Here is a 24,556-nt window from a genome sequence, read left to right as displayed (position 1 = left end):
AGGTGTCAACTTGTGTTGGCGGGGGTACGGTGGGGGGGTGGAGTCAGTGAGCGTAAAGGTGGGTGTTGTCAGGAGGTGGTGGGTGGAGTCAGGGTGGGGGAGGGACATGTGGGTGGGGTCAGGCTAGGAGTGGGGCAGGGACATGTGGGTGGGGCCAGGAGGTGGTGGGTGGAGTCAGGGTGGGGGAGGGACATCTGGGTGGGGTCAGGCTTGGAGTGGTGCAGGGACATGTGGGCGGGCCAGGAGGTGGTGGGTGGAGTCAGGGTGGGGGAGGGACATGTGGGTGGGGTCAGGAGGTGGTGGGTGGAGTCAGGGTGGGGATTGGGCCAGGGTGGGGGAGGGACATGTGGGTGGGGTCAGGCTAGGAGTGGGGCAGGGTGGGGTCAGGAGGTGGTGATTGGCTGCTGCTGTCTGCAGCTGTTTGGAGTCTTTGGATGTTTGGATGATTGAGGGAGCAGAAGAAGAGGAGGAAGCTCCGCCTCCACGTCCTCGATTCGTCCTTCACTCACTTCACCTCCACCTGCAGCTCGTCCAGGTCCTCCCACACTCTGGACTCGCTGCATCCAATTATTGCTGAGTCCCAGCAGGAGGAGGAGGTCCTCCCTGACTCCCCCCCCCCACCTGCTCCTCTTTAGGAGAAAGTGTCTCTGTCGGAGTCCTGAGGCCTCCTGAGGAGCTGCAGCACCTCGGCCAGCTGGGCCTCCAGCGCCGCCATGCGGCTGCCCAGCGCCCCGATGTCTCCTCGGAGCTCCTGCCAGGAGGAGGAGGAGCAGCAGCAGGAGGAGGTGTGGGGGTGGTGGTGGTGTGCGAGGGGCGCGGGGGCGTGGCCGCCCTGCTCGGGGATGGGACCCCCGAACGGCCTCTTGGCCTCCGACTGGACGGGGCTGTGCTCCTGCGGCGTCCTGGCTCCGCCCACGCTGTCCAGCCGCAGGTCGCTCTTGGTGATGCCGCTATCGCACGAGTCGGTCTTCCTCAGCGGCGCCCCCCCCTGGTGGTCCTGGGACCTGCTGCGGCCTGCCAGCGCCTCCATGGACTCGGCCTTGGAGACGCTGCTCCAGGACCCGGCCTCCCGCAGGCGGCCCCAACCCCGGGGCCGGGGCGGCTCGGCCGACTGGCAGCCTGCCGGCGGGGGGGCGGAGGCGGGAGGGGCAGGGGTGGAGGTGGTCGGGGGTTGGCTGGAGGAGGAGGAGGAGGAGGAGGAGAGGGAGGATTTGGGAGTGGCCAAGCTCTCGGTCACCATGACGATGCTGGTGGAGGCCAGGACCTGGTGAGAGGAGGAGGAGGAGGTGGAGGTGGAGGTGGTGGAGGTGGAGGTGGAGGTGGCTCCCTTCTCCACATCACCGGGGGTCGTCCCCTGGGTGACCCCCTGGTTGAGCCGCTGGGACGCCAGTCGGGCCTCCCGCTGCTGGCGGAAGCGCTGGAAGAGGCGTCGCACCGGGTGGTCGGGCGGCAGGTCCAGAGGAGCCTCGTTCTTCCTCCTCAGCAGCTCCTCCTCCTCGCGCTTCACGTCGCTGATCTTCCGGAAGATGATCTGCAAGGGGTTAGAGGTCCGAGAGGACGGCAAGCAATTACGCACACCACACAACACTGAGGCTCCGACCGACCGACCGGGAGCAGCTCCCAAACTGGCTGACTCACACTTTTGGTTCAAGGTCGACCTGTCGATGTTAGAGGTCGGAGCTGTGAGCAGCGCTAGCTAACGTCTGTCAGAGGAGGGGGAGGAGTCTGTCTTACCCAGACCCCACCCACCTTCTGGTCACTAGGCTAACCCAGGGGTGTCAAACATACGGCCCGCGGGCCGGACCAGGCCCGCAAAACCGTTTTTTTCCCCGGCCCGCGAGATGATTTTGCAAAGTATAAAAACTGCAACGTTTCAATGAAAGAAAGTGCTGTTCTAAATGTGTCCACTTGGTGTCGCAATATTGTTTCTGCTTCACAAGCAAACAAGCTGAGCAAGTCGGCACAGGTACAGCCACTCACGTCTACTATTGGCTACCTTCATCGCCCCAAAATGTCTCTGTCGAAACAGACAAAGTTGATGCAGAGCAGTGTTGCCGACGTGGTGACTTTCCAACTCCCCGTGCCGACTAGTGACAAATCCAGCGACTTTTCCTGGTGTTGTTGGAGACTTTTCTGGTGTTTTGAAGAGCGACGTGACAGCGCGTATCGTTCCGATCAGCTGTTCCTGTTGTCAGCGAGCAGTCGGTGCTGCTCTCAAGCAACACGTTTCTTTTCAAACTTTCTCCAAATTGTCCATAAAAAAGATCAAATTCTCAGCTTTCTCTCCTTCATGCCACGCAAGTCGTGAAAGTGAGGCACTGCGCTTTCCCACCACCACCACCACCAGGGGGCTCTCTACTGGTAGCCGGGAGCCTGTTAGCCTGCTGTTAGCAGCCCGCTGCCGGCATCGCTCACGCTCGATTCCGATCAACGTGCCACCGGCTGCCGCTATGTGTTAGCTGTGCTATGCTAGCTATGCTACGTTAGCTGACGCTAGCGGGACGGTGGACGACCTCTCTGACTTTGTCCAGACGGACGTGAAGGTGAGCGGCTGTTTTCGGCATGAGTGGGCTGAATTTAAACCTGAGTGTGTGTGCGTGTGTGTGTATGTGCTCAGCAGTTTGCCGTCACCCCGCCCACACACACACACACACACACACACACACACACACTGGCAGCTCAGTCACACCGCAGCTGCTGCTGCTGCAGCCGAGAAAAACAAAGCGCCGCTGACGACAGCCGTGTCTTGGAGGGGTGGGGGGGAGTCCGGGGGGGGGGGTCCTCCCCCCCATTAACCCATGAGATTCCCTGAAATATATGTATATATTTGTATATATATGTATATACACACACCAGCACACACACATATATATATATATTTATTTATTTATATGTACATAAACATATATATACACATATATATATATATGTGTGTGTGTGTTGGGATCACAATCACTCACCCTCTTCCTCAGGTTGTAGGTCAGCAGCAGGTTGCGGGCAAAGTGGTTGGCGAAGGCGGCGTAGAACTCCAGCACCTTCTGCAGCTCGTCGCGCTTGATGATGTGAAGGTCGCAGTAGGTCAGCGCTCGCACGTTGGCGCACGACTGGGCTAGCGTCATCTCCTTCCAGAACACGTCGCCAAACACGTCGCCTTTACCTGCGGCAGCGCACGAGACGGGGGAGGTGGAGAGAAGGGACGTGAGAGCTCACAACTCACTCACAGCGGGTTAGCGTAGCCGCATAGGTGTCAAACTCTGGCCCCCAGTCTAATTATATTTGGCCCGCAGGTCAATAAAAAATGACTAATAGGGCTGGTCCGCCACTGTTATACAGCACATGTAGCGCTAATACTAAAAATCCCAAAATGCTCTGCTGGTATTTTGGCGCACAAATCCTTTGGTGGTGTGACATGGATGTTTCTTAATGTTAAAAGTTGGCCAGGAAGTGAAAAAAGGTTGAAAAACACTGCATTTAGCATAGCTTAGCGTGTTATGTCGCACGACACCTGGACATGAAGAGTCGCTTTTCATTTGCATTCATTACATTTTTTTCATTTTCATTTGTTTTTTCAGTCTTTTCTGTCATGTGACAGGACATGATGGCGGATAATTAGAGGCCTCGCTAGAATCTCGCTCGACTCGGGGGAGGCTGGGAGGTGGGGGGGTGATGCGGAACCCCTTGCGGAGTGGATGTGAAAGCGAGAGTGAGAGCTGAAAAAGTCTAAATTTACGACCTTCCCCGGAGAGAAAGCAGGAAGAAGTGCAGGTCGACACCAGGAAGTGAAACAGCAGCAGCTTGCAGGTTCAAGGTGGCTCACCAACCACGATTCACCATCCGAGACCAAGGTCACGACGTATAAAAGGTATGATGTGAGCCGGATAGCATGGTTAGCATGCTAGCATGATACTCTTATTGTACTATACCTGAGCTAATAGCTGTGTTGTCGTTTAGTGTTTGCACTTACAGGAAGAGACCAAGTTTTTTTTTTTTCAATGACCTCACTTCTTCTTCTTCTTCTTCTTCTTCTTCTTCTTCTTCTTCTTCTTCTTCTTCATTTAGTGTGATTGATTAATGGAAATGAGAGCGGCAAATAAATGTTATTTTTCAAAAATCAAATCTTCTTCTTCTTCTTCTTCTTCTTCTTCTTCTTTTAATTGAGTCCCAGATGTTGAAGATGATGCGTTTGCCACAGAATCAAAACGCAGCAACCACAGTGGTTGTGTCTGATTAGAACGTTGCTGGGAGAACATTCACATAGGTTAACGTGACCTAATACTAATTTACCATTACATGGTTTTAGGTGTATCACAAAGACATCATTCTGCATTTTCACTGCACTGCGCTGCTCAGCGTGAACACACAGACTGTCCAGTGTTTGGTGCAGAATTAGAATTAGAATGCCTTCATTTATCTCACATTGGGGAAATAATTACAGCAATATGTAGTGCAATAGAGAGGAAACAAAATGAATTGAAAAGAAATAAATTAATAGAAATAATATTAATAAAAATAAAGTAAGAATCAAGTTCCAATTACATCTGTATGGATTTTTTTTTTCAATTATTTGTGTTTGTGTTTTATTACACCTTGAATGAAATGTTAGTGATTGAGATTGTCTTTTTTTAGGTGCAGTTGTACAGCCTGATCACCACTTCCTGCAGTGTTTGAACGCTGGTGAGCTTCTGCTCTTCAACAGAAACAGCAAACAGGTTTAATAATGCAAATTTCCCCAACGCAGGATCCATAAAGTCATTTTCATTCTTCTCGCTCTTATTGTGCTGCACTTCCGAGCCTCTCGGGTCGTCTCACTGAACAACGTCTCAACCCTTTCGGCCCACTTCACTCCCGTCGGTTCACCCCCCTGCCCTGGTGCTCTGTCACCTACCCAGTATGGCCACGACCTCGTCGTCCTGGATGACCTCCAGCGAGCCCGACACCACGAAGCACAGGCTGTCGATGCTCTCGCCGGCGTGGAAGATGAGGTCTCCCGGCGCGCTGTGCACCGTCTGGAACTCCATGGCCAGCGCCCGCAGGCAGCCGTCGCTGGCCAGCCGGAAGGCCGGGTGCTCCTTGAACACCTTCCTGTTGAGGTGCACGCAGATGTCGGCCCGCATGTCCTTGGGGCAGATCTCCAGCACCTGGCCAGACGGAGGAGAGTTTGACTGGTGGGGCCACAATGGGTTGTAAAATGTGACAGAGGGGCCGGAGCAGCAGCAGATGGATGGGGTGTTTTGGTGAGCCACCTCATAGGAGGAAATATATGTTGTGGGATAAGCAGAAATCATGTGCTTCTTGTCAAGTGAAAATGAACAAAAGAAACAAAGTTGCAACCAAATCTGCGTCTTTGAAGCCCCGCGGTATTTGGCTCTTTATTGAAATGACTCTGAAAACACTGAAAAACGGAGGGAAAATATTTTATCCTATTTTATGACTGATGATTCGCACTATGTATATCATTTCTTCAAGTTCAGCTTTAAGGGCCGGATTGAAAAGCTTAAAGGGCCGCACCTGGCCCCAGGGCCGTAGTTTGCCCACGCCTGATCTCGGTTGTTCCTGGTGCTCTTTCTGTACTGGGAATGCCGTTTTTTTGCTGTTGTTGTTGCATTGCCACTCTTAACGTTCCACTTCACATCATATGAGCGCAAGACAAATAAAAGGGGGAGGGGTTTGGTGTGTGTGTGTGTGTGTGTGTGTGGTCTGACCTTGTCGGTGTCGATGCCGCGGGTCATGGACCAGGTGGACACGATGTAGTCCATGACGCGCTCGCTCAGGCCCTTGGGGACCTGGTAGAGTTTGAGGAAGTCGCGCACGCTGTTGAGCATCTCGTGGTAGCGGTTGGTGTTGGCGTACATCTGCTGGAAGATGGTGGTGACGTTGCCGAAGATGGTGGCATAGAGCAGCGCTGTGGGGCGGGTGGGGGTGCGGGGGGGGAGGAAGGGGAGAAGTGGGAGAGGGAGGAAAGGAAGGAAGGTAGGGAGGGGCAAAGGAAATAAGGGAGGAAGGAGGAAAGGAAGGAAAGGAGTAAATTATGGACCAAATGAAGGAAGCAAGGAAGGTAGGAAGGAAAGGGAAGAGGGAAGGAGGACAGTAAGGAACAAAGAAAGGAGGGAAGAAACATAAAAAAAGGAATAAAGGAAGGAGGAAAGGAAGGAAGGTAGGGAGGGGGAAAGGAAATAAGAGAGGAAGGAGGGGAAGAAGAAAGGGAAGAGGAAAGGAAATAAGGAAGGAAGGAGGAAAGGAAGGAACAGAGGAAGGAAAGGAGTGAAGTATGGACCAAATGAAGGAAGGAAGGAAGGAAGGTAGGAATGAAAGGAAAGAGGGAAGGAGGAAAGGAAGGAACAAAGAAAGGAGGGGAGAAACAAAAAAGGAAGGAAGGAAAGAGGGAAGGGAGGAAGGAGAGAAAGAGGGAAGGAAGTAGAGGAGGGAGGATGGAGGGAAGAAAAAGGGACGGAAAGAAGGAAGGAAAGAGGGAAGGAAGGGAGGAAGAAAGGAAACATTTTCGGTAAATTTGCTCCTGGTTTGCTCTGCAGGGCTCAGCCGTCCTTCATTCCTTCCCTTCTTTGATCGAGCAAAGCGCCTCAAGACGCCTTTCGGTTGTGATTCAGCGCTTTTATATCCTCCCCCCCCCCCACCCCCCAACCCCCACCCCCCTCCACCCCCTCACAACACTCACAGCCGATCATCATCATGGCCACGGCGAAGATCTTCTCGCCGTCCGTGTTGGGCGCGATGTTGCCGAAGCCGATGCTGGTCAGGCTGGTCATGGTGAAGTAGAGCGAGGTGATGTAGACCGAGTCCTTGGCGGGTCCGCCCTCCCAGCGGCCCGAGCCCGAGGCGTTGTAGCGGTAGGGCGAGCCGGCCGTCTCGGCCAGCAGGCAGAGCCAGCTGTCGGCGCGCACGCGGTTGCTGCGCTTGTCGATCACCTCGTAGTCGCCGATGCTGTACCAGATGCAGGCCAGCCAGTGCGCCGCCAGGCCGAACACGCACACCAGCAGCACCAGCACGGCAGCGCCGTACTCGATGTAGTGGTCCAGCTTGCGGGCCACGCGACCCAGACGCAGCAGGCGCACCACCTTCAGGGAGCTGAAGAGGCTGCTGATGCCCTGCAGTGGTGGGGGAGGGAGGGAGGGGGGGGGGGTTAGAGGTGAGAGGTCGAGTCCAAGTCCGGCACCGTGATAAATCTCCAAACAAAGCGAGCGAACTGTGGATTTATTTTGTAGTTTTTCTCTCAAGCGGTCGTCCCGGCTTCTCTTCCCAACGAACGGCAGCACCCTAACTCAGGGGCGGGCAAACTACGGCCCGGGGATCATATGCGACCTGTTGAGCTTTTTAATCCGGCCACTAAAACTTGAAGAAATTCTATTGGTATTAAAGTAAGTCACTCAATCAATAAATTTAAGAGTCATTTTAAAAACAGATATTTTGTTGATTTTCAATTGACATCAAAGCCGATGTTTTCCACATGTTTTCTACATATCCCACGATATGTTTTTTTTCCTCCTATGAGGTGGCTCATCAAAACAACTCCAGTATCCATCTGCTCCTTTCCCGGCCCCTCTGTCAAAATTTAGACAATCTTTCAATTGCTACTGAAAAGTTATGCAACACACAACATTACATGCCATTAATATGCCTTTTTTTTCATAAGTTGATCCTTTAGTAATAATATTCAAATTTTGTTCTCTATAAATTGCAAAAATAACTTTTTTTATTTATTTATTTTTTTTACAATTTTTACAATTTTTTTTGTACAATTTTCCAAATTAGTACCAACACACTAGCAGCTGGCACCGGATCTGCATCTGGCACAGCCAATCAGCATCCTCCTGGGACAGAACCAGGAAGTGGTTGTGATGCCGACAGGCCAGTTCTTATAAGACCCTGGTCGAACCATAGCTGTATCATAGGCACATTTCTTTTCCCCCGATGGTGGTACTGCGCCATAAAACTCCCATACTGCCCAAGAACCATTTTAACCCATAGACTCAAGTCCCCAGGATCCAGTATGGCGACCCGTTCCTTTCAGCGCAGACGCCGAAAGAGTTTCTGACTTCCACCCTTTGTGGCCCATAGAGCATGTAGCACTTCACGTCATGCCGCTCTAACTCCCCCATAATGCATCAGGACGTGTCAGCCAATCAGAACGAGCCGAGGCACAGGAGCACGTACGACGTGTGTGACGTCGCTCTGCGAAGATAAAACTATTTTCTGGTGATTTTCTGGCTTTTGTACATTTTTTTGAATGACTAGAAGACCATGACTGAAAAATCTGCAATAGAAAGATTTCTGTGTTTCAGGCCAAAGTTGCCCTGTCAGCAGTTTTACAAGCATTTTTTTATTTTTTATTTTTTTATTTTGTGGTCTATGGGAAAAAAAATGCTTTTTGGGTCAGCTGGGGTTTTGGCTGCAGTACCTCGAGTGGCCACTGGCAAAGCATCGCCACGCCACCATATTGCCAGTGCGGTATCCAGCTCTTATAATACATCAATGCATAACACGCATCCCGATGTGTCACACGAGTCACAGGGGCACGATGGGAAGTGACAAAAACTTTTTGCCGTGAAAAACTTGCTCGCTAGCTAGCTAGCACAGGCTTCCCTGGCTAGCATCTGGCACATTTTAGCTCCACACTAGCCTAGCGTGTGAAGGCACCATCGTGCACCCCAGCGTGGTGCCGGTCCAGTTCAGGGCCATCCCCTTCTGATCCGACTGGGCCCTGCTGCACTAGTGGCTGCCCGCAATGGAAACTATTATCGACGCTCTTATTTTGTAAATGCTTGTATTGATCGGGCCGCTGCCCGCGAGCCTGCCGCGTCACATTAATGACACGCATCAGCGCTTGATCTCCCGCCAAAATAGAAAAAGAAGTGGGGTTGGAGGTATTTCCCTGGTAGGAGCTGCGTGTAGCCTGTGGGGCTGCTCACTGCCGCCCCCTATCTGATGGACGGTGTCATTGGCTGGTAGATTGGGTTATTGATTCGCTGTTTGATTAATAGACTCAGTTGCTGTCTGTCGAGTTGATTTGTTGGTGAAGGAACGTGTTCATCTCTTCCTCCTCCTCCTCCTCCTCCTGCTTCTCCTCCTCCTCCTGCTTCTCCTCCTCCTGCTCCTCTTCCCCCACAGTGCCTCTGGACCAGACAACACGGCTGTTCCCACCGCCCTCCTCTCCTTTTCCACCTCGCCGCTCTGCTGCTGCAGCTCTCGCTAATTCGCTCTTCTGTGTCATCAGTTTCATTTATTTATCCCTCGTCCCTTGTTGTTAAGAAGCAGCAGCAGCAGCAGCAGCAGCTGCTGCTTCTCCTCTCCACTTCTCCTACAGACTCTTCCACACCTCCACAGGTGAACTGTCACCAGCACCACTGATTCTTTCCTTCCGCTCTTCACTGTCCTCCTCACTTTAGCCTTCCGAGTCTTTTCCCACTTCCCACTCCAATGCGCTCGACTCTTCTTCTCCCTAAATATCAAATGTGAAGAAGAAGAAGAAGAAGAAGAAGAAGAAGAAGAAGAGGGAGCTGGTCTTTGTTTGCCTGACTGTGCCTTCAGGCTGGTTACTGACTTCATACTGTCACTACAGGGCTGCTCAGTTTGAGCTCAGTGATGCTGGTCATCAAGCAGCAGCCACATGAAGCTCAAAGTCGCTCGTTTGGTTCATTTGAGAAGCAGCTAATTGAGTGTAAAAGGGTATGTTTCCCTTTCTGGGACCAGCGCCTACCGCTGCTGGTGGCTCCCGCTCCACCTCCTCCTCCTCCTCCTCCTCCTCCTCCTTCTCCCCCTCCCCTCCCCGTCCTCCTCTTCTCCTCCCCAACCTCCTCCTCCTGTCTCTCCCGCTGCTGCAATTTATTCCGGCAAAACACCCAAACAGAATATTCCTCCCTATGTAAGGAATATTCCAGTTTACTCTCCAGCGGGAGCTCCATCCTGTCGTCCCTCAACACCCCCACCCACCCACCCACCCACCTTCCCTTGCACGGTAACTGCCCCGACAATGCTTTACAAGCTGGTGCTCGTGTGGAGAGGAGGCGCAGAGCTCCAGCCGGCGGTGCGTTCGCAGGCCGTCTGCTCTGCTGGCGCTGGCACGTGACTTGAGGTGCCTCCTCCTTGGCGCCACCGCGCCACCGGCTGAATGTTAAACAGGCTCGGCGCCGCCTTCGCTGAGCCAGCAAGCCGCTGGCAACACGCTGAGCGGCGGTGCGTTCACTGACTGATCGCCTCGCCCTGAAACACACACCTGCAACCTGCACAGACCAACAGCTGACACTCGGAAGCCGCTCTTAAATTTGAGGCGGGCGTGACCTGGTTGGTTTTCCTGTTTGTTTTTGTGGGGTTTTATTTGCTGATTGGCTGCTTTTTTTTCTCCTTACAATTTTGATGGTTGGGGGGGAGGGGGGAGAGGGTGGGGGCAGGGGTTTGTCTTATGACACACCGGTGGTCCCAACCAGATAAACCTTCCTCAGTATTTCAGTCAACAAGCAGTTGTGCAATATTCTGTGTTTAGAGTAGACTGAACCAATTCACTGATTCACTGGTTCACTGCACTGATTCACTGGTTCACTGCACTGATTCACTGGTTCGCTGCATCGATCTACACAGATTCAGTGCACTTATTCACTGCACTGCACTGATCCATTGCACTACACTGGTTCACTGCACTGATTTACTGGAATGATGCACTGTACTGCACTGATGCACTGCACTGCTGAACTCCACTGATTCACTGCACTGGTCTGATTCAATGCACTGCACTATTTTACAAACACTGATTTACTGCGCTGCACTGATTGACTGCACTTCACGGATTCACTGCACAGATTAACTGCACGTACTGCTCTGATCCACTGCACTGCACTAATGCGCCACACAGATTTCCTGCACCGGTTCAATATGCTGCACTGATTCACTTCTCTGCATTGATTCACTGTACTACATCGGTTCACTGCACTGTATTGATTTGCATCACTGATTCACAGCGCTGATTCACTGCACTACTTCACTACACTGGTTCACTGAAATGATGCGTTGCACTGAACTGATTCACTGTACATATTCACTGAACTACAGTGATGCCCTCTACTGATCCACTGTCCCACTCTGATGTACTGCAGCGATTTACTTCCCTGATTCACTGCACTGCTTTGATCCACTGCACTGCTTTGATCCACTGCACTACACTGATGCACTACACTGATTCACTGCACCACACTGATTCACTGCATTTATTCACTGTACTGATTCACTGCATTGCACTGATGCACTGGACCGATGCACTACACTGATTCACTGCACAACACTGATTCACTGCACCACACTGATTCCCTATATTACGCCGATGCACTGCACTGCACTGCACCGCAGCTTCACAACGTCAGCAGCAGCAGGGCGGGACTACCGACCTCGTCGACGTTCTCGAAGGCGTTGATGACGTCGTAGGGCAGGCAGGACAGCAGGTCGATGACGAACCAGGTCTTGACATAGTTCATGCGGATGAGCTTGGGGTCGGAGATGACCTCGCCGGCCGGCCCCACAAAGGTGGTGTGGAAGTTGAGGACGATGTCAACCAGGAAGATGACATCCACGATGCTGTCCACCACCAGCCAGGTGACGTTGTTCTGCTTGGTCTTGAAGGACACGTTGTAGGGCACCATAATGGCGGTGTAGAAGGTGAGGATGAGGATGACCCAGTCCCACGTGGTCTTGAACAGGCAGTAGTGCAGGATGATGTGCGGGGGGGTCTTGGGCGTCTCCTGCTTGTACTGCGGGAGGATGTCCGAGCCCAGCTGGAGGACCTGAGAGAGGGCGGAGAGGGGCAGAGGTCAGAGGTCAGAGCCACGACCCGCAAGGGGGTCCAGAGACTCTAGGCCTCCAGGCACTGGATCTACATCAAGCACAGCCAATCAGCATCACATCTTGGGACAAAACCAGGAAGTGGTAGCGATGCAGTGGGTCACTTCTTAGATAAGAACTGGATACCAGACTTGTGATGTGGTTGTGGCATGGCAAATATTTTCATCCAGTGGCTACTTGAGGTATTGCAGCCAAAAATCCCATGCTGCCCGAAAAGCATTTTCTGTCTGTAAAATAGACTTGAATCTTGGTTCATATCAAATCTTTCAATTATACAATTATACCCTTTTTAAGTTGTGGACTTAACTTAATTTAACTTTCTAAAGGCCAGAAAATCCCCAGAAAAGACTTTGTTCCCACATTCCTACGATCTGCGTCTTGGCTCCTTCTGATTGGCTGCTGCGTCCTGATGCGTCACGTAAGTTACAGAAGCATGATGGGAAGTGGCCCTACAGCTACATGCTCTGTAGGGGGGCTGAGTGAAGCGGAAGTAATCCGGAAGACAAAAAACGTTTTGCCTGGAAAAACTCGCTAGCTAGCTAGCTAGCTAACGTCAACTGGTTCACATTAAAACTTCCTATTGTACATTTTTTCAAGCCATGAACTTTTAATCTTTCTAAAATAAAATAAATAGCAGACTTGGTGACATGCTTTTTTTTTTTTTTTTTTTACAGCATATGACTATGAAAGCCACTGGGAAGGAAGGTGGCGCTGGAGAGTTTTCACAGTCAGCGGCTGACGGGAGTGGGTGGGGGTGGGAGGGGGTGGGTGGACTGGACACAGAAGTGGCAGACAAGGTTCCACACGAGGACGAGGACCGCCACCACTGCCACAGCCTGTGCTGCCAGCTTGTGTTTTTTTGCAGAGTGACACGGTATCATGTTGCCGCCAAACAGCTGACTGGCTCAGCTGACGTTTCAGTTCCCTGCTGGGTTCACCTCAGTGTCTCAACCAGGCAGGGAGCCTGGGACGAGCAGGAGCAGCAGCAGTAGGAGTGGCGGTGGAGCTCAGGGAACCGTGTCAGCACGCAGAGGAGAAGTGAACTTCCTGTCAGCCGTCCTGTTGAAAATAGACCTTCAGCAAACAAATGTTACAGGTGTTCCAGCAGCGTGAAGGTCAGCTGACTGACTGACTGTGTGCACGGAGCCTGCAGCTCTCAGGAAAACCTGCAGCGATGGACCAAACAGGAAAATGCACTGGTGTGAAGAGTGCACAACGAACCTGTGATTTTAGGGGTTTGATTTGAGTTGACATCACCCCACCCCACTAACCCCCAGCAACTCCTGGAGGCGTGGCCTACAGCGTAATAGTGATGGTCCCACCAACAACCCGAGGAGCTGATTCTGATCTGCTGTGGCCCTGGTCTGGTTTTTCTGCTCAGCTGTGCTGAGCTGCAGCTGAGGACAACTTGGAACATCCGAGACTGAGGAAACAAGTCCATCAGCGTGAATGCTAACAGGCTGCTAGCGGAAGGAAAGGATGTGAGCCTCTGCCTCTGTTTCACATCACGCTGACGGATCTCCTGACTGGAACAATAACACTGCAGGCCCTCCTCCCTCTCACCCCCCCAACCCCCTATCCCCACCCTACCCGTCGGCCCTGTGCAGCACACAGCAGTCGGGCCCAGCTGCTGTCGAGTCACTGCACACGGCAGCAGATAGCTAGCTAACCGTTTTGATGCGCCTTCCAACAGGCTGAATGCGAGCTGAAAGAAGGCCTAGCACCACCTGTGGTCGCCTGCACGTTACTATGACCCCGCCCCTTCTTGGAGGTGGGACTGGAAGAGTGAGTTTTTGCGAAGCGCTCACCTCCGCCAGCCGTGAGTGCTTGTGGATGTTCTCCCCCTTGTGGACGGCTGGGGCGAGCTGCTGCAGAACACCTCGGCTGCTGGTCAACGCGCGGGTCAGACGGGCCAGTTTACCCCAACCTGGACAGCAGGACACAAGAACTTCACCACCAGCTGACGACTGGCGTGCTAACTGGAAGAGCAGCTGAGGCATCTCCACCGAGGGGTGATTACTTACTGACTTACCATGTTACTATATTTAATTGACCCCTTTAGGGGAAGTTTTAGTCTGTGATAAATTTCCCCGACGGGGACAAGTGCACTCTACTCTACTCGATTCTATTCTACTCTATTGTGCAGAACACCCAGAACCGAAAGCAGTCGGGGAACTCCAGAGACTTTGATGTGAATTTTCACAAACCTGGTTGACGTAACATTCAAATCAAGCAATTATTGACTCGACCTTTGACTTGACCTTCACACGCACTCAGGTCAGCCGTCAAGTACCTTTGACTGAGACTAGTGGGACCAAGTCAGAAATTTTGACCAAATCCTTTGCAGAACTTAAACTCACACCCACGAAGCACTTTGACAACCTGACTGAGCTTCCTAAAGACAATTAGCTGTTTGGACCCCAATTCAGTCAGCGAAAGGCTCCGCCCACCTTTAGACGTCTCATCCTCGATTGGCTGCTTGAAGGCGGTGATGTCACTGAAGGTGCAGAGGAAGAGGACGACTTTGTCCTGCTCGTTCCTGATTGGAGCGATCTTCACAAAGAACCACACGGGCAACCCTGCGGCAGAGAGGACAGCGGTCACATGACCAATCAGCCCGAACGCACGGCGAGGCCGGAGCGAAGCGCGCCAGTGACGGGATTCCCTCGCACTGCTGGGATGTTCAGGAACTTGCGGGTTACTTACGGTTCTTCTTGTACATCAGGATCTCGAAGGAGTTTATCTCGTAGTTCTCGAAGGTCTGTTGAACCTTTTCACTCATCTCCTTGTCTGTCAGCTCTCCATACATGAAGCTGCAGGTGACACGACAAAGTTCTGACTGACTGGAGTGTGTGTGTGTGTGTGTGTGTGTGCGCGTGTGTGCGGGGTACCTGCAAGTGCTGCTCTTCTGCATGACCTCGGCCCGGTGGTAGCCAGACAGTTTGCAGAAGCCGTCGTTGCTGTAGACGATAGGCCAGTCCACGATCTGGGCGTTCCCCAGCACGAAGTTGGTGTCTGGCCACAGGAACCAGTCCATTAAAACCCAAAAGAGATACAATCAACCAGTCAACCAACCCACTACATAACCGACTAGCAGTCTACCAACCAATGGCCGCCCACTCTGGGGGCTAGCAGGTGGTTAGCGCCCTGGTTCGTCCACAAGAGGGAGCTCCAGTGGTTTGAAACTGAGGTCAAGATGACTTTCAGACCGTTTGTGACAACAACAGCAGACATAAAACATCGCACTGAGACAGTCTGTGCGTGTTTGTGAGCAAATATTGATAAAAGACGCCGTCTTTGCCGTCTCCAATCAAAACTGAGCAAAGAGGCCGAGAGGATTCTATAAGCCAGCTTGCTGACATCATTGATCACATGCAAACATGAAAGCACACGACTAATGAGGCATTTCATGAGGCAAAACGCAATATTTGATTACAAATGACATCAAGAATGAAGACATCCGGTTCCTCTGGACTTTGGACTCCTTCATTTGTCCCTTAAATGTAGAGAATGGAGGACCAGCAGGAAGTTCTGACAGCAGACTGACTGAAACACTGACCAAGACATGAAGTGCAACACGACATTTTGATAATCCCTTCCTTCCTCCTGAAATAACCGAGCCACAGTTGGTAGAAAAGGACTGAAAGGTTGCCAGCTTTACCTCATGATAGTCCTACAAACACACAGTTCAGAATCATCAGTCCAATCTCAGACTACTGTCTGGCCACTGTCGACTCACCGAGACTAAAAAGAATTGAAACTAGCGACACGGGAAAAATGCTTCACAGTGCTCTACATTAGTCAAATTGTTTCTCCGCTACACTGCATCCCAATCAGAATAATTTTCACAGACAAGCAGGTGTCGACAGTGAACTGGCTCGTTAATTATTATTATTTTTTTTACTTTATCATTTCATCACTCAGTCATTGACGGTGCCGTAAAGCTGTTAGCCTGAAGTGAAGGAGACTAGCTTAACCTGAAGGTAACAGACAGCCCTCCTTACCCACCCCACCGAGCCCGGTCAGTGCCGGACCGAACCGAACCGGAGCGGACCGGACCTTACCGTTGGACCTGCGGACGATGTTCTCCAGGAAGGTGTTCTGGGGCGCCACGAGACCCCGCCGTCCTCCCGCCATCCTGCAGCAGCGCGAGGAACCGCCGCTTCCCGCCACTCACACATCTGAGCCGCACGAGCAGCACGCGCCTCTCCTCTCTCCACCCCCCCCCCCCCCCCCCCCCCCACACACACACACACACTTCTCTCTCTCTCTTTCTGCTTGACTGCCTCACTCCGCCACTCGCCCTACCTCCGCTTCTCGTGATTGGCAGACGGCTGCAGCACGCGCTGCGGGTGAGAGATCGTGGTAGAGAAAGACAGGGAGGGGGAGAGAGGGAGAGAAACCGGGAGAGAGAGAGAGAGAGAGAGAGAGAGAGAGAGAGAGAGAGAGAGAGAGAGAGAGAGAGAGAGCATGGGAGACACTGCGGGACCGGGAGAGAGAGAGACCTGCAGGGAGGGAGGATGCTGGTGGAGAGAGAGAGAGAGAGAGAGAGAGAGAGAGAGAGAGAGAGACCTGCAGGGAGGGAGGATGCTGGTGGAGAGAGAGAGAGAGAGAGAGAGAGAGAGAGAGACCTGCAGGTAGGGAAGATGCTGATGGAGAGATGGAGGGTTGGGGGGGCGGGGGGGAGACCTGCCGACAATGAGGGAGGCGACCGATGGACATCATGACGTCATTTTAAAGAAGCGGCAGTAGTAGCAGCAGCAGCGGAACGCGCACACGTGCTCGTCTCTGCACATCTGCTGCTGCTGCTGCTCCTTCTTCCATGGACTCCCAGTTCTTCCTAAGCCCCGCCCACTCCTGATAACACTGACAACAACACCTCTGTGTCCGCAGCAAACCAGTGACCTTAAAGAGGCGCGATATCCAGCTCATGTGTCCAGATGCGGTGCAGTGTTCGTGCAGAACTGGCGGCCTCTTCAGCAGGAAGTATTGTTTTATTTTATTTTTATTTTTATTTTATGACTAATTTCATTTGGAAGGGCCTGTGCATGTCAAAGAACATCTTATCTCTGACATATCAAGACACCAGATTACAACCCGAGGCGGGTTGAGATTTGTATTATCGCAAAACAAGTGACATCAGTGTGTGTGTGTGTGTGTGTGTGTGTGTGTGTGTGTGTGTGTGGGTCGTCGTCCTCCTGCACTCAGTGTTTGACAGTGTTGTGTGGCGCCCCTCTCCCTCTCTGCCCCACCCACACCCAGCATCATGTCAATAAACCGCTCACAGCAGTCAGTCAGTCAACATTCAATGCTGGCTAATTTCACTGCTTGTCAGAACGAGAGAGAGAGAGAGAGAGAGAGAGAGAGAGAGAGAGAGTCGACCCGACACTGGAGGTGACGGTGAATCAACAGGGTGATGCAGCAGTTTGCTGCCGACGGAGACCATCCATCTCGTTCATCTCCTACTGCCTGCTGTTGCACTGGAGGTTCGCTGCTGCTGCTGCTGCCGCGGCCGCAGAGAGGCTGCGGGGAGCCGGCGGGATGAGGTGGGCCTGCAGTGAAAACCACGACATCTAGTGGTGGAAATGAGGTCACAATTTTAAAAAAGAACCGAGATGTCCTCACTGTTGGTGTTCGTTTGAATTGGAAGGCCTCACAATGTCACACACACACACAGACAGACACACACACACACACACACACACACACACACACACACACACATTTAACAGTAGACCTACGACCTTCCTCCTCCATAAAGCTTCCAGTTAGAATCAACTCACTGTCAGTTTTAGGCCCAGACTGCTGAGGGAGATCTTTCTCTCCTGTTAAAGGATGAGGAGTTTTCCCTCTGTGCAGGTGGAGCTCCTGTCACTTTGTCCTCTCTCACTGTTTTATCAATCATATGCATGGTACTGCCACAGTCTCTGTGTGTCCCCAGCAGGTGAGGACCGCGACACCGGGACTTGATTTAATGGCGATTCATGGGCCATCATGAAAGCAGCTCACTACTGTACATTTAGGTCTATTTAAATTTATAACAATTCAATGTCTAACTACACAATAACATGTACTTATATACATCTACATGTTTATGCAGTATTTATATACTGCATGGCATACTTGTGTGCCCTTCTATATTTCTATATTTGAATTATTAATGTATATATCCACATCTCTATATTATATGAGCTTTGTTGTAATAATAATAATAATAATAATAATAATAATAATAATAATAATAATAATAATAATAATAATAATAACAGTCACTTTGCCCTTCTTTAATTCAAGTCTATGTTTCGAAGGGGAGAACTTTATTTTGAAACTTGAACTTGGAGTCTGAGGAGGCGTCTGCACTTCCTATGTGTAGTAGTAGTAGTTGTTGTTGTTGTTGTTCTGCCGGCCGAAGGCTCCCTCTGCTGGTCACGTGGTGTCAGTGCAGGGGGCTCTGTCAGACACACAAGGCGACAAACCAGGGAGGAGGTTGAATCCTCCGCACTATCGACCAGTTTACGTCAATACAAGATATCGATAACCCGCGTGACTGGCCGCTGCTGGAGCGGCAGACTCAGTGCGAGGACGACGCCAGTGTGACCAGTTTCCTGTGCTGGTTACACGATTTCCGGTTGATTTACTCGTCCCGGACTGTATTTATTTCGACTATGTGGCCGGTGAACTTTGTTTGTTGATTTTCTATCGATTCCCATTTTTTTTTTTCTTCAGTTTATTGGTTGTTGACGGCGGAGGGATCTGAGCCAACGTGCCGCATCAAGCGAGTCACCACCAACACAGGCTGAGGGAAAAAAATCTTCCGCCGCCTTAACTAGATCCCACCCGAAACCTCGCATCAAAGCGCCAAAAGGCCGATATTCGTTCAAATATTAAACCATTGGGAAGCAACGCAGAGGTGTGGGGCGGTGGGGTCCGGTGCCCGACCCGGAATTTGGCGCTCACGGCTCGACGGCGGCAGCGTCGTGCGGAGCGGCACAGCGCCACGGCGGCCAACGGGCGAACAGCGGCGGCGGCACTGAGGCAGCTCCAGATCGGCCTGACAGACTGTGTCCGGGACGCGTCAGCTGCAAATCGGCGGAGTCTTGCGAGGAAATGCCGGGGATGATGGAGAAAGGCTCGGACTACCTGGGCAAGGGGCGTTCGAACGGCACCAAAAGTCCGTCCAACGCGTCCAACGGACATTTTTCGGACGAGAGCGGCAGCGACGACGAGCACGGCGAGTATAGCCTCGAACAGCCGCTCTGCGCGCTCTGCAGTCAATTCGCGGACGCGGCGTTAAATTAAAGTGTGTTGTACCGCTGTCTTCCAGATGTGGGGATGCGGGTCGGAGCCGACTACCAGGCCAACATACCAGACTTCGAGCCCGGTGAGTGTTAGGCTTGCTTGGCTGGCTGACGGTGGTAGCCTCGATCACCGTGCAGTCGCCATAGCGTCGGCCGCTTAGACCGAGGCTACCTGAACGCCTCGGCAGCGTTCGTTTACTAGATGTCCGTGAACGCCACACGGTGGTCAAACCTGGTGGTCAGTGGACCAACAGAGTGAGCGGCATAAATCTACATCTTCCTTTTAAGTGATTAACAAACACCTTTTCACTTGGATCGCTGCTGCTGCTGCTGCTGTTGTTGTTGTTGTTACTGAAATTGTTGACAATCCGTAGAACTTATATGACGTTGTGTAATTTCAAGTATTGTCCTTCCTGCAGCATCAGTGTCGCATCAGTGGTACCAAAGAACCACACTATACTCCCTCTGTGTGCTAAAACTCTCAGCTGTGGAATTCAGCCCTCTGTGACATCACGAAAGGGCACTTCTGCCTATCTCGGGTTAGTGAGCCCCCCCCCCCCCTCCAACACGCCCACGAGGTGTTGACTCCACCCTCTGAGAACACTTTGTGTTTTTCTCTCTTGCCAAACACGATGAAAGTTCAGCACAGTGTCACTTTTAGTAGGAGGCTGTAAACAAAGGGTTAAATATGCTGCTTCCTGCTGGATCGCTTCTGGTGTGAAGCAGCTCCACTCCAGTCCAGGATGGACAATAAAGATCTGGAATACTGAAGCTTCAACAGGGCCAGTTCCTCCCGTCTGTGTGTGTGTGTGTGTTATTTTCCATCACACACACACACACGCAGACACTTGGTCGGCGGCAGCTCGGGAGGAGGACTACTTCATCCGTTGCTGATGCCCTGTCACCTTCTTGCAGGTTCCACCAAGTACTCGGAGAAGGAGAGTGGAGGAATGCTGGTCTGGTCCCCGTATCACACCATCGTGGACTCCAAACGTAAGTCTGCTTCCCGTCTCCTGCTCGCAGCAAGCCGTGAACTGTCAGCTGACCTGTGCTCTCCTCTCCCTCCTCATCTTCCTTCGTCTTCTCCTCAGTGGATGAATACATCTCTATCGCCAAGGAGAAGCATGGTTACAACGTGGAGCAGGTTCGCCCGAGTTTCATTGGCCTTTAACCCTTTTTTTGAGACTGAAATACGTCTTGGAAAGCAACCTTGTGTGTGTGTGTGTGTGTGTGCGTGCAGGCGCTGGGCATGCTCTTCTGGCACAAACACAACATCGAGAAGTCTCTGGCCGACCTACCGAACTTCACGCCGTTCCCAGACGAGTGGACGGTGGAGGACAAGGTTCTGTTCGAACAGGCCTTCAGTTTCCATGGGAAGAGCTTCCACCGCATCCAGCAGATGGTAAAACCTGATCCTGCTGCGGGCTGAGCGTCCGGCAACGAGCACACCGTGTGTGTGTGTGTGTGTCCACGTCGTTCCCACTGCTACACTCACTGCCGTGCCTGTCTTCTGCTGCTTCTCTGCAGCTGCCGGACAAGTCCATCTCCAGTCTGGTCAAGTACTACTACTCGTGGAAAAAGACTCGTTCCAGAACCAGTCTGATGGATCGACAGGCCCGGAAACTGGCCACCAGGAGCAACCAGGATGACAGGTAAGGGCCTGGCCGAGGCCAGCGCTCAACAATTACCATGACAGTTAGTATTGTAAGTGGACAACACGTCCCGTACTGGCCTCCAATAATCTTTGCAGGGAGTCCAATACAGATAAAATGTATGTTTTTCTTTTGGTCCACATAGATGCAGCTTAAGGGTCTTGATGGATTTTGATTTTTTTTTTCTCCTGTTGTTGCTGTAGCGACGAGGAGATGGAGGAGGCCAATCCCATCGAGGCCAACGACAGCGACTACGACCCAACCAAGGACGCAAAGAAAGAGGTGAGAACACACAAAGATGCTGTGAGGTTCTTGCATGAGTGAAGGGAGCCTCGACTGGAGTTAGCACACTGAGGGAGTTAGCCTGCTAATCACCTTGGTTCTGCATTGCCTGCATGGTAATACCACATTGCACCACCAGAAACTGGCATTGTAGCATAATGTGCTGGCAAAATCCTGTAAAGTAAGACAGAAACCATGTCACTCAGGAAAGCTGTCCGCTAATGCTTCCTCCTCTCGGTCTCCTCTCCAGCCGAACCAGGTGGAACCGGTGGTACCAGGTTCTAAGATGGCTCTGCTGGGTCGGCGGGAGCACCAGACCCTGCAGCACCGCCACCACCAGCGCTCGCGCTGCCGGCCCCCTAAAGGCATGTACCTGACCCAGGAGGACGTGGTGGCCGTGTCCTGCAGCGCCTCGGCTGCCAACACCCTCCTCCGCCAGTTGGACATGGAGCTGGTGTCCCTGAAGAGACAGGTAGGGGGCGCTACTACCTCCGCACTCTTTTTCTAAGGCGGTAGCAAAGGATTTGCCTTTGGTTACATCCCTAATGTGAGCTGAATCCACTTGAACCTTGTGACGTTTTAATGTCAGCTGCGACTGATTCGTCAAGAGAGTTAGCAGGTGTGCTAACGCTAGTTTGCGCAGAAGAAGCAGAGCTGAGGGGAAGTTCTGCGTTGGCTTGCAGGTCCAGAATGCCAAACAGATGAACAGCGGCCTGAAACACGTGCTGGAGTCGGGCATTGAAGACTTGAGACTGCCAGAGGTATGGACTCCACAAGGGGGCGCGCTTCTCCTCCGCTTTGCATGTCTCGCCTTTGTCAACGCCGTTTGTTCAGATGTGTGTGTAGTTCCCTACTAGAGGACAGTGCTGTGTCTGCTTTGCAGTGTAACCAGAAGGTGAACGCCCGCTGGACCTCCGACGAGCAGCTTCTGGCTGTCCAAGGTGAGCACCGTCCCTGCCAGGCACAGGTCTGATTCTGTTGCATGTGTCAGACTGGTCCAGAGGTGGGCAAACCTTTTGACTCGTGGGCCGCAGTGGGATCTGAAATTTGAGGGGCCAGAGCAGGAGCAGATGGATGGATTGTTTGGTGACCCACCTCATAGGAGAAGAAAATATATATCGTGGGATATGTAAAAGCAATTGTGCTTTAATGTCTATTGAAAATTAACAAAAGTGTTTTTGAAACGCCACGGTATTTAGCTCTTTATTGAAGTGACTCTTGAAACACTGAAAAAAATAGATGAAATACAGCTATTTTATTACTTACGTACTATTAATATAATGCCTTCAAGTTCGGTGGGCCTCATTAAAAAGTTTTTATGGGCCGCATATAGCCCCCCGGGCCTGGACTAGTCGCTCAGCCATAGCTCCACATGCAGGAGACGAGCGGTACTGACAGTGGATTAGTCCCCCACTGGGTCCTGCGTTGGTGCCCCCACAGTATGAACCTCTTGCGAGATGTGCTGAAAATGTGTTAATACAAACACTTCCTGTCCCGTGACTGAGAGTGGGTGTGTACTTCCTGTGTGCGAACCCTGCAGGCGTGAGGAAGTACGGCAAAGACTTCCAGGCCATCGCCGACGTCATCGGCAACAAGACGGTGGGCCAGGTCAAGAACTTCTTCGTCAACTACCGGCGGCGCTTCAACCTGGACGAGGTTCTGCAGGAGTGGGAGGCGGAGCAGGGAACGCCAGCGGCCACGGGAGACAGCGCCACCTCTGGGGAGGAGGGAAAGAACAGCTCTACCACACCGTCGGGGAAGAGCACTGACGAGGAGGACGAGGAGGTAAAAGCGACCCCCACCCGCCCCTTGCAGTGGGTCTAGTAGCTGCAAAAACAGTTGATTTGTGGGTGGTTTTTCAAAAAAAAAAAAATTAAAAAAAAAAAAATTCCCCCAGGTTTGACTCTTGGTGCGAAAAATAACATCACAACTAACATTGGATCACTGGGTTTTAAATAAACACAGATTGCTATCTTGGTCGTTATTTCCTCTGAGGTTTGAAAATAAACAGATTAACGCAGATTAAAAGTGATGCTTTTCCACTGGTATAGGAGAAGAAGAAAGAGGGTTGATGATGGAGCTGAAGTCAGTTTTTTATTGGACGAGCTGCCTCATTCAGGTGAAGCCTTATTTACCCACTGGCACCTTCACTGTGGCCATATGCTGTTCAATATTCAGCCAACAGGAGTCAAAATGATGACATTGAATCGGGTTATGGTTACGGCCGTGTTTCAACAGGTCGGATCGGATTGCGCTGCTAATTGTCCTGACGCGCTGGTTTGCGGTTTGGGTGCGGCTTTGTACGTCCCTGGATCGGGGCGGATCTTGAGAATTTGGACCCGTGCAGGACTATTGCTATGAGGTGACCGTAGCTCTGCCCTCTTCTCTCTGCAGGGTCAGATGACCTCATCTGCCGCCGCCACCTCGTCATCGTCTTCGTCCTCGGCTCCTGTGGCTTCCAACGCCGGCTCTTCCTCCTCCTCCTCCTCCTCCTCCGCCTCCGCCTCCGCCTCCGCCTCCTCCTCCTCTCTCCACCAGCCCCCGCCACTCCTGCGACCCTCCCTGCCGGCCACGCCCTCCCTGCACCGCCAGCCCCCACCGCTGCAGCAGCAGGCCCGCTTCCTGCAGCCGCGCCCCTCCCTGCAGCAGCCACCGCCGCTCATCCGCCCCAGCAACCCGCCACCACCCCGCCTCAACCCACGCCCGTCTGCTCCCATGAGCCTCTGTGGCAACTCGGGCTCGTCCGGTCCAAGCTCCGCCCAGCAGCCGTCCGCCCTGGCCATGCACCACTCAGAATTGGCGTCGTCTTCTTCCCTGCACTAGAGGGTGCTGTGGGAAAAAGTCTGACAGGTTGTCCTGAAGTCGGCAGATCATGTGGTCACCCTTTTCTTTCTTGTCAGTTTCTTCAAATGGCAGTGAGTCGTGGGTAGGGGGGCGGGTCTGTGTCACCAGGCTCCTGCAGAACTTTAGACCATGACATCTGGAGACCCGGAGGTCTTCACAGGTCAAACACCCAACCGCCGTGTCTGCGCGCAGGTGTCCAGCTAAAACTCGAGTGGGTAACGTGAATCCTCGCTGTTGTGTAGCTTAGCATTAGACGTCTGTGTGTGCATTTCAATATGATTCATTCTGAAAGCACTTCAGTGTCCCACTGACGTCCTTCCTGGGGGGCGGGTGTTGTGTTCAGTTGAAACCAACCCCTTACTGTTGATTGGTTCTGCGATGTATGTCTTTTGGTTCCTCTCCATGTTATTTATTCTTCCTGGTGCTGCCACTTTGTTGATGGTGTAAATAAAGCCACTGTGAAAGTGCTCTTACAGCTTCTGGACATCAACTGGAATAACCTTCACTCACTGTCGATAGAACTTCCTGCTGTAACCGTGAAGCTACTGAGAAGTTCTCCAGATTCTCAATAAACTCTTCTGTTTTACAGTGGCTCTCTGTCGCTGTTTGCCTGCACCTGAGTTTGTGCTAGCAGCACTG

At 52.1% G+C, this 24,556-nt stretch overlaps 2 protein-coding genes across 3 annotated transcripts; one reads left to right on the top strand and one right to left on the bottom strand.

Moving 5' to 3' along the window:
- Nucleotides 1-239: 239 nt before the first annotated feature.
- Nucleotides 240-16,060, bottom strand: LOC142904943 (voltage-gated delayed rectifier potassium channel KCNH1-like). Its single transcript, XM_076051371.1, has 11 exons — nucleotides 15,906-16,060; nucleotides 14,733-14,856; nucleotides 14,548-14,654; nucleotides 14,292-14,420; nucleotides 13,650-13,768; nucleotides 11,391-11,783; nucleotides 6,674-7,103; nucleotides 5,703-5,902; nucleotides 4,886-5,138; nucleotides 2,961-3,157; nucleotides 240-1,531 (listed from the first exon to the last, which is right to left on the bottom strand). The coding sequence occupies exons 1-11, from the start codon at nucleotides 15,976-15,978 to the stop codon at nucleotides 632-634; spliced, it is 2,925 nt and encodes a 974-aa protein (XP_075907486.1). The 5' UTR covers nucleotides 15,979-16,060; the 3' UTR covers nucleotides 240-631.
- Nucleotides 16,061-18,326: 2,266 nt separating this feature from the next.
- rcor3 (REST corepressor 3) lies at nucleotides 18,327-24,508 on the top strand. 2 transcript variants are annotated; one of them, XM_076051383.1, is made up of 13 exons: nucleotides 18,327-18,469; nucleotides 18,568-19,072; nucleotides 19,166-19,222; nucleotides 20,055-20,132; nucleotides 20,231-20,283; nucleotides 20,380-20,541; nucleotides 20,667-20,791; nucleotides 20,995-21,073; nucleotides 21,324-21,545; nucleotides 21,757-21,834; nucleotides 21,957-22,014; nucleotides 22,614-22,858; nucleotides 23,468-24,508. In XM_076051383.1, the coding sequence occupies exons 2-13, from the start codon at nucleotides 18,949-18,951 to the stop codon at nucleotides 23,894-23,896; spliced, it is 1,710 nt and encodes a 569-aa protein (XP_075907498.1). In that variant the 5' UTR covers nucleotides 18,327-18,469; nucleotides 18,568-18,948; the 3' UTR covers nucleotides 23,897-24,508. The 2 variants fall into 2 exon arrangements, with proteins under 2 accessions (XP_075907498.1, XP_075907496.1); XM_076051381.1 differs by having other exon boundaries at nucleotides 18,404-19,072.
- Nucleotides 24,509-24,556: the final 48 nt, after the last annotated feature.

This window comes from Nelusetta ayraudi, unplaced genomic scaffold (assembly GCF_046127955.1).
Source record: "Nelusetta ayraudi isolate G7.1 ecotype Tasmania unplaced genomic scaffold, CSIRO-AGI_Nayr_v1 ptg000134l, whole genome shotgun sequence".
Taxonomy (NCBI): domain Eukaryota; kingdom Metazoa; phylum Chordata; class Actinopteri; order Tetraodontiformes; family Monacanthidae; genus Nelusetta; species Nelusetta ayraudi.
Note: the sequence above shows the minus strand (reverse complement) of the source record. Positions and strands in the feature narration are given on the sequence as shown.